At 45.0% G+C, this 16,591-nt stretch overlaps 2 protein-coding genes across 2 annotated transcripts in view; both read right to left on the bottom strand.

Annotated features, from left to right (window-relative positions):
* ZC3H13 (zinc finger CCCH-type containing 13) overlaps positions 1-16,591 on the bottom strand; it is a 225,033-nt gene that overhangs the window by 107,807 nt on the left and 100,635 nt on the right. The gene's annotated exons all lie outside the window — the stretch shown is intronic.
* SLC23A1 (solute carrier family 23 member 1) overlaps positions 1-16,591 on the bottom strand; it is a 36,126-nt gene that overhangs the window by 9,701 nt on the left and 9,834 nt on the right. The window contains exons 3-10 of the mRNA XM_063125263.1: positions 16,332-16,489; positions 16,145-16,233; positions 12,845-12,912; positions 9,443-9,624; positions 6,547-6,667; positions 4,272-4,428; positions 2,566-2,713; positions 931-1,036 (exon numbers count right to left, since the gene is read on the bottom strand). Of these exons, the coding sequence (XP_062981333.1) occupies positions 931-1,036; positions 2,566-2,713; positions 4,272-4,428; positions 6,547-6,667; positions 9,443-9,624; positions 12,845-12,912; positions 16,145-16,233; positions 16,332-16,489 (1,029 nt within the window). The remainder of the gene's footprint in view (positions 1-930; positions 1,037-2,565; positions 2,714-4,271; positions 4,429-6,546; positions 6,668-9,442; positions 9,625-12,844; positions 12,913-16,144; positions 16,234-16,331; positions 16,490-16,591) is intronic.

Genomic DNA, 16,591 nt, shown 5'->3' with positions numbered 1-16,591 from the left:
GTACACCACTCCGAAATTTTTCAATGGGGAGCGGTATATAAATAGTCTAATTAAATAAATAAATAATAAATAAATAAACCACACCCACTCAGTTCTAACATTCCATACTTACCAGACATACTAATGTAGACACATACGAGATACTCAATTGTGGGGTAACGCCACAGATTGCACCCTCAGGATAGGAGGAGATTTTCTCTCTCTCTCTTTCTCCCTCTCTCTCCATACACACATACACTTTTTATGGTACCTGTCACTTATAGACTTTAACCTTTCAGTAGGGTTTCTAACTGTTACAGAGATAACGAGTCACATGCAAATAGGACTTGGGAGTGCAATCCTATTCAAGTGTACTGTGTGTTAAGACCCACTAAGTTCAATAGAGCTTACTCCCAGGAAACTAGAGAGATTTGCCTGGCACCTACATCATACTTTTCCAGTGCCAGCGTTTTAGCATGCTAGTCATTTAACTCTGCTATTTTAAATCTATATTTTAAATCTGTAAAATCTCTGTGTTGCTGCTCGGTTTTATTGCGGTTTTAGATTGTGATTTAAGTTTCCATATTTTATACTTCAAGTTGTACTCTATGGTTTTAATTTTTGTGAACTGCCCAGAGAATTTTGGCTATTGGACGGCATAGAAATGAAATGAAATGAAATGAAATGAATGAATGAATGAAGAGACCAACAGATGATTCCCATGGTAAATGGTCACGTGGATTAAATCAAAGTTACCAGAAACCCAAACTAGGACGTGGCTCGTGATCTCGCACAGGTGCCATAAACTGGAAGGAGAGGAGCAGGCAGCTGTGTTCAGCTCCAGCAGATGTTCCTGAGTCTCCTCCCAGCATGGCCCCATGGCCTGTGGTTGGCAGGAGTCCAGCAAGAGCCTAGAAAGAGAAGATGCTGTGAAACATGGCAGTGTGGTACCTTGGTGATGCCCAAGACTCCAATGTTAGGACTCGAGGAAGTAGAACCATTGCCAGTGCCCAGCAATCCAGCAATGACACAAGAGATCCCCTCTGTAAAAATGCCCCTGAGAGGGAAGAGAGAGAAGAAGAAGAAGAAGAAGAAACCAACTATTGTATTAGGTTTTCCATGTCTTCCTTCCATTTCTGTAGGAAATTGTAGCAACCATTTCTGTAGGAAACAACTACAAAAAATTCACTTTGTTTTTATATTTATGCGTTTTAGCTGACAAATGCTCAGCCTTCAAAGCCTTGTTGTGAGTTACAGCATTAAAACGTCATAAAACAATTACAAATAATACTTCAAAAAGTAAATTCAGCAACTTTTAAAAAGTAGATCAGAGACACGAGCCATACAAGAAAGGTGACTACTTTGGGTCCAGAGACAGACCGTGCTGTGTGCACTGCTAGATTACAAGACCTGAAGGCTACTGTGTCGTGCGCCCCATGCTCCAGGTGGTGTCATATAGCAGCACAGAAGGAATTGCACTAAGGAGCAGGAACAACTGCCCCAAAACTTCATATCTATGGCCATTCTTCATGCCTAGTCACCACTCCTTTATCATGCGAGATGAGAGCAACTGCCAGTCCTGAATGGTTGGAAATGTTAAACTTCTTTACTGTAGAACAACAAAGAGTCTTGTGGCGTCTTAAAAACTAACCATTTTATTATGGCATAATTGTTGTGGATTCAGCATTATCCTGGATTATGTGTGTGTGTGCATGCGTGTGTGCGAGAGAGAGAGACTTGTAACTCAAGATAACACTGCATACATCTGGTGAAATGGACTGTAGTCCATGAATGCTTATGCCATAATACATTTGTTAGTCTTTAAGGTGCCACAAGACGCTTGATTGTTTTTGCTGCAACAGACCATCATGGCTATCTCTCTTAGGGTGACCATATGAAAAGGAGGACAGGGCTCCTGTATCTTTAACAGTTGCATAGAAAAGGGAATTTCAGCAGCTGTCATTTGTATATATGGAGAACCTGGTGAAATTCCCTCTTCATCACAACAGTTAAAGGTACAGGAGCTATACTAGAGTGACCAGATTTAAAAGAGGGCAGGGCACTGCAGCTTTAACTGTTGTGATGAAGAGGAAATTCCCCCAGGTTCTCCATATATACAAATGACACCTGCTGAAATTCCCTTTTCAATACAATGGTTAGAGATACAGGAGCCCTGTCCTCCTTTTCATATGGTCACCCTAATCTCTCTGTTGTCCTTGTTTTAGTCCACTCTGTCTTACGCCAAATGCATTAGGGGTGGCGATCATTCTGATTTCTTGCTTCAAAAATGGAGAGCGTCAAAAGCAAATGCTATAGTCTCTTGGACAGGCTCCTTGACTGTGTGAACAAATCAGAGATTGAAGTGTGTCAAGGGTTTATTGTCCCAGTGCAACGTATTGTATAAAATGCTCTCTTCCCCACCCCTGTGACCTGGGAGAATATTTCTGGCATCACCAAATGCGAAACTGGAGCCAAGTTCTTCTAGGCACCTAATGCCATGCCCGCTCTGAATGAACATTCTCCACAAGCTTTTCAGAACGGTGTGCCAAATATCCAAGCAAGGCAAGGAAGCGGAGTGTCTCTTACCTGTTGATTGCGTGCACAGGTGGAGGTGGAGCACCTGCAAGCCTAGCGCAGGCATAGTAATCCCCGATGGACTCAATGATCCCAGACAAAGTGGCACTGAACATTCCCAGCACAGCAGCAGCTGTCACTGTGGGCATTCCCCACTGGCCTGGAATAAGAAAAGGCAAGCAAGTGTTAGCTGGAGGATAAGGCACACTGCATGCATCACAAGCTAATGACACAGAGTAGAGTTTAAATTTAAACGCTGAAAATCATGTGGCCCAGACCCCAGACCTAAGAGTGATTTCTTCTTTTGTTCTGGGAGTCAGATGATATCATAGATGCAGGATCCCATCCCCACACCTGACGTCATTTATTTTTATTGCATTTATACCTCACCTGTTTCCTCCAAGAAACCCAAGGCAATGTACATTATCCTCCTTTCCATTTTTATCCTCACAACAACCCTGTCAGGTAGGTTGGGCTGAGAGTCTTTGACTGGCCCAAAGTCACCCAGTGGGTTTCCATGGCCGAGTGGGGACTAGAACCCGGATCTCCCAACTCCCAGTCCAGCACCTTAGCCACTACACCACACTGGCTCATACATCCCTAACCCACTCCTTTTTCCTTTCTCTGTGCAGAGAGTGGTACAGAGTTCCATGTCTGCCTCCCTCTCTGCACAGAGAAAGGGATTCAGCTGGCACTTCTCCAAGTATGAGCTGAGTCTGGTGCTGCCTTCATGCTGCTCACCAATCCATTCAGGGCCATGTGCAAAGGGACTTTGCCAATGTTTGGAAGAGCTGGTCTCGCACTGGCCGAGGAGGGCACCTCCTTCATGCACCACTCACCATCCCAATTGTATTCAACCTTGGCACAACTAAAGCTCTTCTTTAGAGCTATCACTCTACCAAGTTTGATCTCTTTATCTGTAAAAACTATGCAGATGTATGCATTTTTGTTAATTTCCATTCTAATAATTCCCTAAAATCAAGGCATGAACAGATCTGATTGAAACTTGGTGTGGCTAAAGCCCTCCTTAAGACCTGTCACCATACCAAGTTTGATCTCTTTATCCTTAAAAATTATGCAGAAGTAATTTACAAAAAACATTATATATAATTATTCGTTCCCGGCCTATACTTCCCGTGCCAGTAGCTTTGCAAGGAAGTAGCTTTGCCAGCTTCCCCTGCTGGCAAGAAAAGCTGCTGGCAGAAGCTTTTGGCAAGAAAAGTGCTTGAAAGGTGAAACTGCTTCACTGGCTTGACCTGCCAGTAGCTTCAACAGCTTCACCTCCCAGTACTTCCACCGCCAGTAGCTTCAATGGCTTCACCTGCCAGTACTTGACCTGCCAGTGGCTTCAACAGCTTCACCTGTTAGTACTTGACCCGCCAGTAGCTTCAATGGCTTCACCTCCCAGTACTTCCACCGCCAGTAGCTTCAATGGCTTTACCTGTTAGTACTTGACCCACCAGTAGCTTCAATGGCTTCACCTGCCAGTACTTGACCTGTTTTGCCTTTGGCTAGTTTCTGTTGGTACATCAGTTTTTCTGTCATGGTTATTTCCCACTTTCCTACAGGTTCATGTACCAAGATGAGAAATCTCAGCCTTGGAGCTCAATGAGTAACCTTGGGCCGCTCACTAATAATGCAGCCTTACCTACCTCACAGGGTTGTTGTAAAAATAAAATGCAGAGTGGGAGAGCCATACAGGACTACCAACTACTTACAAGGATAGGGAAGACGGAACCACGGTGCAATTGACATGATTTCTCCTCTAGCATCCGTTCTTGCCTTGTATCCATAGGCATTCGCATCACGAGGAAATACATCTGTCACTGTCAGAATGTAACATAGCAGCCAGACCACCAAAATGGCCAGTATGATCTGAAGAGGAGACACAAAGAGATATGAATATCACCACTGCCTTCCAAATACACTTACCTATATAGTCTGAAAAAGTGGATCAACTGCAGAAAGGGCAAATAAATGCCTCTGAAATATCATCCAAATCACATATTGTGCACTTCCTATTTTTCACACTCATCGCTTTGAGCTTCTGTTGGCCCACTTATAGCTCAATCCTGTGAGTGTTTACTCAGAAGTAAGTCCTGCTGAATTCAAGGAGAATTACTCCCAGGAAACGGTGCATGGGATTGCAGCCTGAATATTTCAAAGGAGAAGCAGGAGCAGCATCTTTCTGCCCTACTATTAATCTCAATATGTCTTGGCTCTCTTTCCATTTTGAAATAATTTCTGGCATCATATATCGTTCCATGATACCAACCCAAATGGTGATTCCATCAATATGTTTCAGAATCCGTCTACATGATCCCCCCCTCTGTATAAATATGTATACTTCTTCTCCCACCCTCATCCATAGCATACCATTTCAAGAAGCAAACAATATGTTTTGAAAACTCCTTCTGCTTGTCACACTTAGCACCATTTTAACCACTTCCCAATCCTTCCCTGTGTCACAACTTTGCTGGTTCCTTCGCTCCTTGCGGTATGTACTCTCCTGCACCTCAGTCCTGGGAGAGGTGAACTTGCAGGGGCTTCAACGCTCACTTGGAGTGCAGTTTCCTAGAAGGAGGGCACTGGGCACTTCTGGTGTTTGTTTCATGAAGGTTTATTTACACTGTGTTCAGGCCTACAACAACCTAACTCCAAGCAAACCCTGCATTCTCTCTTCTGCCCAGCAGATAAAAGCCAGCCTTTCCCCCCACAGGCATTTCCTCCTACCCCCTCAGGCCTTGTAGAACAAAAAGGTTGCCCGTTTAGGAATTACAGTATTGGCGGGTGGGAAGTTCCTCAATCATATTTACTCAGAGACACTGAGTTATAAGTAGGATGAGCATATGGAAAGGAGGACAGGGCTCCTGTAACTTTAACAGTTGTATTGAAAAGGGGGGATTTCAGCAGGTGTCATTTTGTATTCATGCAGCACCTGGTGAAATTCCCTCTTCATCATAACACTGAAAGCTGCAGGGACCCTGCCCTCTTTTGTATTTGGTCACTTTAACTGTTGTGATGAAGAGGGGATTTCAGCAGGTGCTGCATGCATACAAATGGCACCTGCTGAAGTTCCCTTTTCTATACAACTGTTAAAGATACAGGAGCCCTGTCCTCCTTTCCATGTGGTCACCCTATTATAAGAGCCACCTGGAGGTAATTTAGATTGACCCCAAACACGTAAAAAATCACTTTCTGGATGGCTTCTAAGGCAAAGTGTCCTCTGTCAGATCATGGTTTATTTATTTATTTCATTTATAACCCACCTTTTTTCCTTCTAGGAACCCAAGGTGGTGTACATAATCCTTCTCTCCATTTTATCCTCACAATAACCCTGTGAGGTAGATTGGGCTGAGAGCCTGTGACTGGCCCAAAGTCACCCAGTGGGTTTCCGTGGCCATGTGGAGACTAGAACCCGGTTCTCCTGACTCCCAGTCCATCACCTTAGCTACTACACCACACTGGGTGTTATGGCAGTGGTGGGCAACATGAGACCCTCCAGATGCTGGCTAGGGCTAATGAGAGTTGTAGGCTTAAACACCTGGAGGACCAGAAGTTTCTCACCCCTGCACAGACTGGGGAGACCCATGTTCAACCCCCCACTCAGCCCTGAAGCTCAACGGCTGCCCTCAGACTCAGTCAGCTTAACCTATCCCAATCCCATAAGGTGAGAATACAATGGTGTTGGCCGGGAGCCATCTGTACCAGGGGTGGGCAGAAGACAGATTTCCAGATGATTGGGACTTCAACTCGCAGAAGCCCCTGCCAGCATGGCCAATGGTCAGCAATGCAATGCAAAGACTTGGAAATCTACCATCCCTGATCTATATGACCCCCAACATCATTGGATGACAGGTAGAATAAAAAAGAAATAAATACAATAAGCCTTCTTTGATAATAGAGTCAAATCAACTGAACCTGAGCAAATTGTGACTGGGCAAATTTGTTCTATCAGCTAGTGCATAAAGGGAAACCCCACCGTCTCCTTACTGGAAACATCTTGAAGATCTGTATACGGATCACGGTGCACCCTTTTCCCCATTTGTAGCCAGGGAGGAGTAAAGACACGTTTCGTAGGTACTGAGCAAACAGAACGATTAAAAATATCGACCTGTTCAAAAAGAGAAAAGTGACATTGTGAAAAGTACAGATCAAGGGCAATCTTGCGTGCAGAAACGTGAGGCCCAATTCACATGACTTCAAATGAGATTCCTTTTGCTACTGTTGAGGATTAATCCGCCAAGAACCTCATGTCATCTAGGCGAGGTGATGTTTGCCCTGTCCTGGACGGGGTTGCACTCTCCCTAAAGGACTGGGTCCATAGTTTGGGGGTGCTCTTGGATCCAGAACTGTCACTTGGGGCACAGGTGAACTCAGTGGCAAAGAGCACCTTTTATCAGCTTAGGCTGATATACCAGCTGCGCCCTTATCTGGACAGAGATAGCCTAGCTACAGTTATCCATGCTATGATAACCTCTCGTTTGGATTACTGCAATGTGTTATAAGTGGGGCTGCCTTTGAAAACGGTCCGGAAACTTCAACTGGTGCAAAACAGGGCAGCACGGTTACTAACAGGGACTGGCCGACGAGACCACATCACGCCAGTCCTTTTCCAGCTTCATTGGCTGCCAGTCCAGGTCCAGGCCCGATTCAAAGTACTGGTATTAACATTTAAAGCCCTAAACAGCTTAGGGCCAGGCTATCTGAAGAAACGCCTCCTCCCGTATGTACCTGCCCAGACCCTAAGGTCATCTTCCGGAGTCCTTCTCTGCAAGCCCCTGCCAAAGAAAGTGAGGCAGGTGGCTACCAGGAGGAGGGCCTTCTCTGCTGTGGCACCCCGGCTGTGGAATGAGCTCCCTAAGGAGGTTCGCTTGGCTCCTACATTATATGCTTTTAGACGCCAGGTGAAGACCTTTTTATTCTCCCAGCATTTTATCAATCTATAAATAAATTTTAACTCAGTGTTTTAAATTTGTAATTTTGCATTGCTGCTGTTTTTATCTGGTTGAGCTTTTATATTGTATTTTATATTATAGTTTTATACTGTTGTTTTATACTTTGAATGTTTTTAATTTTTGTGAACCGCCGAGAGAGCTCCAGCTGTTGGGCAGTATAGAAATGTAATAAATAAATAAATAAATAAATAAATAAATAGGCAATTTTGCCTTCTTTTACATGTTTCAAGACAAAAATTGGCATCAGCAGCATGTCACATGATGAACAGGTCCCAAGTCCGTTCTGACTAGGCTGGAGAGAGAAATTTAACTACTTCAGAGAGGAGTTGGTCGAATTTTCTGCAGTGAATCGTGCTTAGTCATTCCAACTGCACAACTGAGTGTTCCATCCTTTTAAAAATGTGCTTCCTCCCCCACTCCCCATATGTCGGGATTTGATTCAGATCCATGCCCAGGGTCAGCACTTGGAATCAATGCCACAGCAGGGGTACCAGCATTTATTTGTGCCCCAGGCCCTCCATATCATATCAGACAGTTTGAACTAAAAAACCCTCCATTTTCATTTTCCACCACTACCCTGGAGTGACACTATGTTGGGCACTTCAGGACATTGTGGGGAAATTCAAATGCCAGCTCCCAGCCACCCCTTGAAATGATGCTGCCAGATAAGCCTCAGGGGACCCTTCAGAACTGGAACTGTCACTGTTCATATGGGATGTGATACAGTGGTGTAGTGGAGCCAGGATTCCCAGGGATGCAGTGCCAGTACTTCTTGCTCAGCAGGGACTATGATGTCATCTGCCACCGCCCTCAGAATTCCCTGTAGAGTATTTTGGGGTGGCTTGGTCTTGCAAGGGCAGTTAATGACCCAGTAGTTTACAAAAGATCTGCTCCCAGCAGATGAAAACTCCTTGATATGGATGAATGTGCCTGCCGGCAATTTTGGACTCTCCTTGGGGGCATGAATATGGGGACTGTCATAATGAGCACCTGCATTTCAAACTGTTGTGATGTGGTCAGAGCTGACACATTAGCTACAGACACACACACTTTGGGACTTGAACCCTATTGAAATCATTGTCAAAGCAAAGACGAAGGAAGTTCAATATTATTCTTCCTTAATGTAAGAATATAAGAGCCGTGTTGGATCGGATCGAGTGCAGCATTCTGTTCACACAGTGTCCAACCTTCTGTCAATGGGAAACTAAGCTGGTGAGCATTTCATATGAAATTGAAGATCCAATGGGAAAGGCTCCTAAATTAGATTTATAAAGCTAACTTTGCCACATCCAATGGGAATCACACAAAAATGAATGTGGCAGCTGAATGGCCTGTAACTCCCAGTTTAAAAGCTATGTATTTACACACACGCACACAAATGTATGTAAGTGTAAGTAATCACAGCCTTTAAGCTGTGTTACAGGCAGTTCAGCCACTGAACTCACATGTGCATCATTCCCAGTGAAATGGGAGCATTAGGCATACTTTTGTATAAACACAAATCTTTATGCAGATGTACACCAGAACCACAGAGCTACAAACCTCATGGGAATGAAGATTGAAACAGTGTTTTCACCAGGCCACTGACCTGTTCAGTTTATCTCCAATGCAACCTCTCTACTATCTTTAACTCGAATAGCCACCAGCGCCCAATATTAATTTGTCCTTCCTGGTTTTATCTACACATACACACACACGCATACTTTCCAAAGATGTGACCAGTTGAAGAACAACCTTCACTCACTGCTTCACTTGGGTTGGTCTGACAGTAGAGTGAGATGATGTGGGAGAATTGGGGTGACCAGTCGGTTTGTATCTCTGCAGTTCATTCCTTTGAGATTCTGCAGTAGTTCTGTAACTCTATGTGCATGTTTTTCCCTATTCTTGCATCAGTCTGAAATTCTGCAATATAGAGAAAGTAGACAGCTCACAGTGCTGCAATGCCCCAGTGCGATCCAGCTCTGTCCCCTGCTGCTTGGAACACGGAGAGACCTATTAAGGAGACTGTGGGCGTGACGGTGAGAGGGCCAATGTAGCTGAGCAAGGCCCCAGGGAGGCCCATCAACCCAATTGCCACTTCCACCAAGCTGGAAACAATGATTGCTCCTTGGATCTATGGTAGAAATGGGGAAAAGATTACGTTAAATTGACAGAGTAGCAACATGGGCAGTTAAACAAGGACAGTAAGGTCAATGGTGGCCTATGTCCTACGTTACAGAGGGCATTTGAAGGGCTGTCAGACAGTCCTCTATTTGAAGGCATCCTCCATTTGAAGGGCCATCCATTCCAAGTCCAGTTTAAAGATAGTGAACCCTACGAAAAGAGAGCAAGCAGGGGCCTTGAAGCTGCCCCATCAGCACTTAGCACCTGGGCCGGATCTACACTAGTCTTATAACATTGCTAGGGTCCCTTTCTAATATGGTTCTCTGTATCGGTTCTCTGTATCAAGGGACACACTAGTGTGACTTTACGTTTCGCTGCAACGGAACTTCAGGGCACATTGTTCCATCCTTCCGTTGTTCTCCCTCTTCTGTGATTGCTGCTGGGTTTGCTCCGCCAACTGCCTGCCTCATTCCTAGCCAGCAGAGCAGAGCAGAGCAGGGCAGGGCAGGGCAGGGCAATGGTCTTAAGCACACACAAACCTCCTCCCAAAATATTTTAACACAAGTCCCAGTGAATTGCCTGAATGCATAGGAGCCAGCCACTTTGCTGAAGCTAAGCAGGGCTGGGTCTGGTCAGAGTTTGGATGGGAGACCAAATTGAAAAGTTTTAGCAGCAGCCCCATTTAAGCCCCGCTGGTCATGAGTTTTAGACTTTGGACCCTTGTTAACTTTCCTGCACGGAGCTACAGCGATCCTTTGAGCGCTCCTCAGCTCCTTTGCAAAGAGAGGGGAAATGTTAAAAAAAAATCATAAAAAATCAACCGATGACCCAATTTAATTCAAATTTGGTATTTGAATTACTGTGCCAATTTTGGTGTCTTCATCTATAAAGCTTATGCAGATGTAAGCATTTGTTTAAAATCCTGCTCCTGTGCCCACAGCAGCGGCTCGGGCGAATCTTTTGCAAAAGGAGCACAATTAAGGCCGGATGCATGGGAGTACTTCACAATCAAAGCAGATTCTAAGGTGGAAAACCTCTGAGCCCTTTGCACGCAATTGTCAGTGATTGCACAACGCTGGTGTGATTTATCTGCTGTAGCAGATAAGATAGCAAACGGGGCGAAGGAAGGAGAACAGGAAGTGGGCGGAGCAAACCCAGCAGCTCTGAGAAAGGGAGAGGAGAATTACCGGTAGGACAAGGCACATGAATCTGTAGCCACGCTGGAACTAAGAAATAGAACCTGTAAGTACAACTCATTTGCAACGTTGGAGACCCAGGGTCACGTGACGCTCTGCGTCACAGTAACCCATTCAAAACGTTAGAATAACATCAGTGTAGATTCCCACCTGGACAGCTGATTGAGCAAGCACACAGGTCACAATGCTGAGAGGTGTTGTTTTTCTATCTATTTAAATTACAGTAATTGTTTCCAAATTTGGAGCTATACATTTAAATTAGCACGTGGAAATTTATGCAGGTCTTTATCTTTTGTTTTCTCTTTTAGTGATGCAGAAGTGGCCACCCTAATTTGTAGCAAGAAATCCCCAATTCTGTGATACATTGCGCATATTGGTAATATCTGCATGGATTTACTTGTAGGCCGCATTTGGGTTGCGTGATTTAAATTTTGTTCAGCTTTCTTCCTTGTCTGAGGTCGGTCAGGCTGTAACCTTAAAAACACTTGCTGGGAGTAAACTCCACCAAACACAGCAGTTACTTCTGTGTAAATATGCAAAGGAGTGCAATCTAAACCTGCAATCCTATGCACAATTACCTAGGAGCAAGCCTCACTGAACACAGTTGGAATTACTTCATGCACAGGATTACATTGTTAGTTTCTGATCTATAAATCTTGACATGAAGGAGCACCTAGATTTAGGGCCTTGCTAGACCTACCGGATAATCCGTCTGGGAGGAGGGGCGACGGTGCGCTACAGCTAGCGCGCGCCATCGCCCTTTTCCAGACGTCAACACGCGACGGGGCAAGGGAAAGACCTGTCGCATGCTCCGCGTTTTCCTCCCTTAAAGGGCCATGTGCGCAGGAGTGCACCGCCGAAACAGGTAAGTCTTTTTTTTAAAAAAATTAAAGGGTTTCCCCTGCCCCTGATTTCCCCCCCACAATGTCTGATGCCTGCTCGCCCGTCCTCCCCGCTTGCCATGCCTTGTCCCCCATCCCCATTCTTCTCCCCACCCCCTCCGCCATGCCTTGTCCCCCGTCCCCATTCTTCTCCCCCGTCCCCGCTTGCCATGCCTTGTCCCCTGCCCGCTCGCCCGTGCCCGCTCGCCGTGCCCATCCCCTGCCCGCTCGCCCGTGCCCTGGCTCCGCTCTCCCCCCCCATCTCTCCTGCCGGGTCGGCTCTTTCCCCCGGCCCCCATCTCCCCCCCCCCCGGCCCGATGGGCACAGCACTCCTATGGAATGCTGTGCCCAGTCCGTGGCTTCTCCTGGCTACTCGCAAGTAAGCGAGCAGCCAGGAAAAGCCACGGACCCTGCTAGACCTTCCGCAGCCCCGGCCTCAGGCCGAAAAAGCCGGACCATAAGTGAATCCGCTTATCCCGGGTTAAGGGAGGTCTTAGCCCGGCCTGACCCCAGAATCCCCTGTGCGTCATCTGGATGCACAGGAGGGAGACCGGGCCTCACACCGCGCTAACGCCTCGTCTAGCAACGGCCTTAGTCTCCATAATCCAAACAAAGTATACTTGATTTAATTACAGTTTGGAAATATTTGTAAAAATAGTACACTTTCTAAATGTTTTATATTGTTCAAAGTCCCATCTAGTTGATTGAGAAGACAAGGAGAAAAATAAGATTAGAGATACAATTCTATACATACTTACCAGGAAGTAAGCCCCATTGAACTCAATAAGGCTTGCTTCTGAGTAGACACATATATGATTGCACTGTGAAATAGTTCTTTCTTGATTCTTTCACATGAAGACATTTTTACTAAGAAATCTCTGGGGATCTTTGAGTGGTTTTCAGAATTCCTGCCAGCTTCCGTTCACAGAGCTTTCTGGCAAAATTGATGGGAATTCTCCATTTTAGTTTAACGTATTTCCACATATATAGTCCCACAGGATTACTCCCAAAGCACTTCTCTGATAGAAAAACATTATACTGGAACTGCAGGGTGTGTATTCACTTAGGGAGAAGATTCGTTCCTGACCAGTGTTGCTGTATTGGATATGATTAATTCCTACCCAGGCAGGCTGGAGACTTCATTCAACATACTTCTCTTATCCTTGGCTGCCATACGTGAGCAGTGTTCAGTGGTAATGTCCAGTTTCCATAGATCTCCTCTGCATTATTAAGCAAGAAAGGTACATAGACATGAGAACAGAAACAAAGGATCTACAAAACTAAATAACTGGCTTAATAGAGGCAAATGAAGCTTGTTTACCAGAGTGTTTCTTAACAGACTGGAGATGAATCTGCACTCAAACCCAGCGCACACTTATTGCTTGTTACTGAAGCCCTCTGAGCAAATGATCCACACATTAGCACAACGAATGCACAGCTGTTAGTTGTTTGCCTCACGCAGTCCAGACATTTCCCCTCCAAGTTGTGCTTCTGCTGCAGGGATATTGTCATTTCCCAACATGAGGGATGCATAATATTTTGTATGTGGCGGATGCAATTCTTCTCCACCCAACATCCTGACCCCTTCCCATATCTCAATGAATACCATCTGGACTGGCTCTGTTTATTGCTTCTCGCTTGGCATTGGGAAAGGGCAGGGGGGAGACTGGCTTAAAGCCAGGATATCCCTGGAGACTCACAAGGACTCCAGAAGAGGGCACTGGGAGCTAGAGGCCCCCTAAGATTGTCTGGGTGGGCAGAGTCCCCTCCCTGTGATGGTCATTCAAAAAACAAACAAACCCACCTACGCTTATAAATAAAACTAACAGAAGGAGGAGGAGGAGGACCCCCATTTTCTAGGATCCAGGAAGTGGCTGGCCTGTCTTGGGGGCAGAGCTTTCTTGGGGAGGAAAGAATTGAACTTAGGTAATATGTGGAGTGGGGGAGAGCTGAGGTTGATTTTGGATACGCCAAGCCTTCTACCATGCTGTAACATTCATGACCTGTATCTTTTCAGGGCAGCTGGGAGTCCCTTTTCCATTTAATTTTTAATTCAATATTGGACTGGGTTGAGCTCCCTCTCCCATAGGCACCTGGCTGGGCATCTTGGAGAGATGGGCCTTGGGACTTCTCTGCTCCGTCAGTGCCCTGTCACATGCTTTTTCAGTTTGGGGTAATTGTCCCTGTCATTCATTTCCATGGACAGAAAGTTCTTGTCTGTATTCTTGTCTATAATGAACAATGGCTTGACAAGAATCAGAATGGAAGGGTGGGGGCGGGGAATTCCCATTGCCTAATGTGCTGCCAACTATGACGCCATTCCGGGTTTTAGTCAAAACACCCAGAACTCTAAAGGAGCTATTTAAGTTTCTGAACCTATAGGGCTGGTTCTGACTAAAACCCAGAACGAAATGGGAGTCACCAGTCTCCACTGCCTGACTGTGATGCTTGATCTGTTTTCATCCAACTGGCATTTCTAATCTCTAAGGTACTACAGTAGAATTTGAATCTTCAGTCAGAATGAGAGAACACAAGTAACCATTCATTCATTCACAAGTTTTATATCCCATCTTTCCATTGTTTAGATCTTCAATGCATCTTATGAACATAATTTAAAAGAGGTTTATTATTTATGATTAGTAATATACTGCTCAATATAATACAATCTCTAATTTAAAACTATATAAAATTGTAAATAAAACAAAACAAATAACACCACTTACAAAACAAACAAACGCCCAGAGAGCTTCGGCTATTGGGTGGTATAAAAATGTCATAAACAAATAAATAAACCAATAAGTAGACAGGAGCTAAGAGCAGATATGCAAGATATGCAGTTATGTTTTAGGTGTCACTCAAGATGAAATGGACTGACTTAGCCTGGGGATCAAACCTGCACACAAAGCATGTGTTCTGTCACACTGAGCTATGGCCCTTATGACACAAAAGGGTTTTTTTTATAGATGAGGCATTTATCATGTGCTCGTACATTCCCTATTCACGATTGCTTAAACGGTTCTGTGTCTACTTTTGGCAAAAACTTAAAGCAGGAATAATGCAGTCTTTAATTGTGGAAGTGAAAGAAATTGTGATTTCCTCTTGTGTTTTTGTGCTATTCCACTATACCACAGTGCCACCTGGAGGTTATGTAGTGGGAAAGCAGGAAAGGAAACCTTCCTCATGTAGTGCTCTGATTTCAATTCTGTGATGAAATCAGAAGTAGATACAGCGGATTAACAGTCTCATGTAGAAAAGCCCAGGATTGCAGCCTTACATATATTTAGATTAGGTGCAGATGTATGTCAAAATTCTCCTCACTATAAGGCAGGTTGTTGCAGAGGATAAGCCTTCCATGCAGTTACATATAAGATCATAAGGAGAGCCATGCTGGATCAGGCCAAGGGTCCATCTAGTCCAGCATTCTGTTCACACAGTGGCCAATCAGCTGTCTGTGGGAGACCCACAAGAAGGACGTGAGTGCAATAGCATCCTCCCACCCATGTTCCCCAGCAACTGGTGTACATAAGTATACTGCCTGTGATACTGGAAGTAGCATATAACTATCAGAACTAGTAGCCATTGATAGCCTTATCCTCATTAATTGTCCAATCGCCTTTTAAAGCCATCCAAACTGGTGGCCATCACTACATCATCGGGAAGTGAATTCCATATAATATGGTACATTGCCATTTGGAAAGTGGTTGACTTTATTCACTCAAAATTAGATTACTGCAATGCCCTCTACATGGGGCAGCCTTTGAAGACGGTTCGGAAGCTGCAGCTTGTACAAAATGCAGCGGCCAGATTGATAGCTGGAACAGGGAGGTTTGAGCATATAACACCGATTCTGGCCTGCTTGCATTGGCACCTATACGTTTCCAAGCCCAATTCAAGGTGCTGGTTTTAACCTATAAAGCCCTACATGGCTTGGGACCGCAATACCTGATGGAACGCCTCTCCCGACATGAACCTACCCGTACACTGCGCTCAACATCTAAGGTCCTCCTCCGAGTGCCTACTCCGAGGGAAGCTCGGAGGATGGCAACAAGGGAGAGGGCCTTCTCGGTGGTGGCCCCCGACTGCAGAATGATCTCCCCGATGAGGCTCACCTGGTACCAACATTGTTATCTTTTCGGCGCCAGGTCAAGACTTTTCTCTTCTCCCAGGCATTTTAACAGCATTTAACAACGTTAAGTTTGTTTTTAATGGACCCCAGAATTGTTGTTTTTAAATGGATACTGTTGTTTTTATGTTTCTGATGGTTTTTACATTTTGTATACTTTTTAATGTTTACCATTTTTAACTGTTGTAAACTGCCCAGAAAGCTTCGGCTATGGGGCGGTAGATAAATGTAATAAATTAAATAAATAAATAAACAAATAAATAAAATATAAACGAGAGGCCCTGAAGAGATTTATTTCACAACCTGCAGGCTATGCACATTTGAATTACCTTCTGGAGGACATTTCCATTTATCCAGGGCCAAGATGGATTTGGCAGGAACCAGGAATGCCAGTGCGCTGGCTTGAAAGAGAGGAAGTCTGGATTGTCAAAAAGAAAGGGCATGATTGGCTACCAGCTGACTGCTACACCTTGCTCCTTTTACGTCCGCCGAAGGGGCAAGCTGGGCAAAACGTACCTAATCCCCACAGTGCTTTGGATGAGGGTGGTGATTCCCACGCAACTGAAGATGGTGCCTATGAGCTGACTGATGGTATACTGGTCTTTCCCTACACACAGGGATTCAGCAAGGAGGAAGGGAACAGCGATGGTACCACTGAAACAGGTCAAATAATGCTGGAGGGAAAATTTGAAGGAAGGGTGGGTCAAAACAGCACGTCATTAGACACATTCCCCAAACCGAAACCACTATAAGGTTCCACTTACATTCCTAACTAA

The sequence above is a fragment of the Elgaria multicarinata genome, chromosome 4 (genome assembly GCF_023053635.1).
Source record: "Elgaria multicarinata webbii isolate HBS135686 ecotype San Diego chromosome 4, rElgMul1.1.pri, whole genome shotgun sequence".
In the NCBI taxonomy this organism is placed as follows: domain Eukaryota; kingdom Metazoa; phylum Chordata; class Lepidosauria; order Squamata; family Anguidae; genus Elgaria; species Elgaria multicarinata.
Note: the sequence above shows the minus strand (reverse complement) of the source record. Positions and strands in the feature narration are given on the sequence as shown.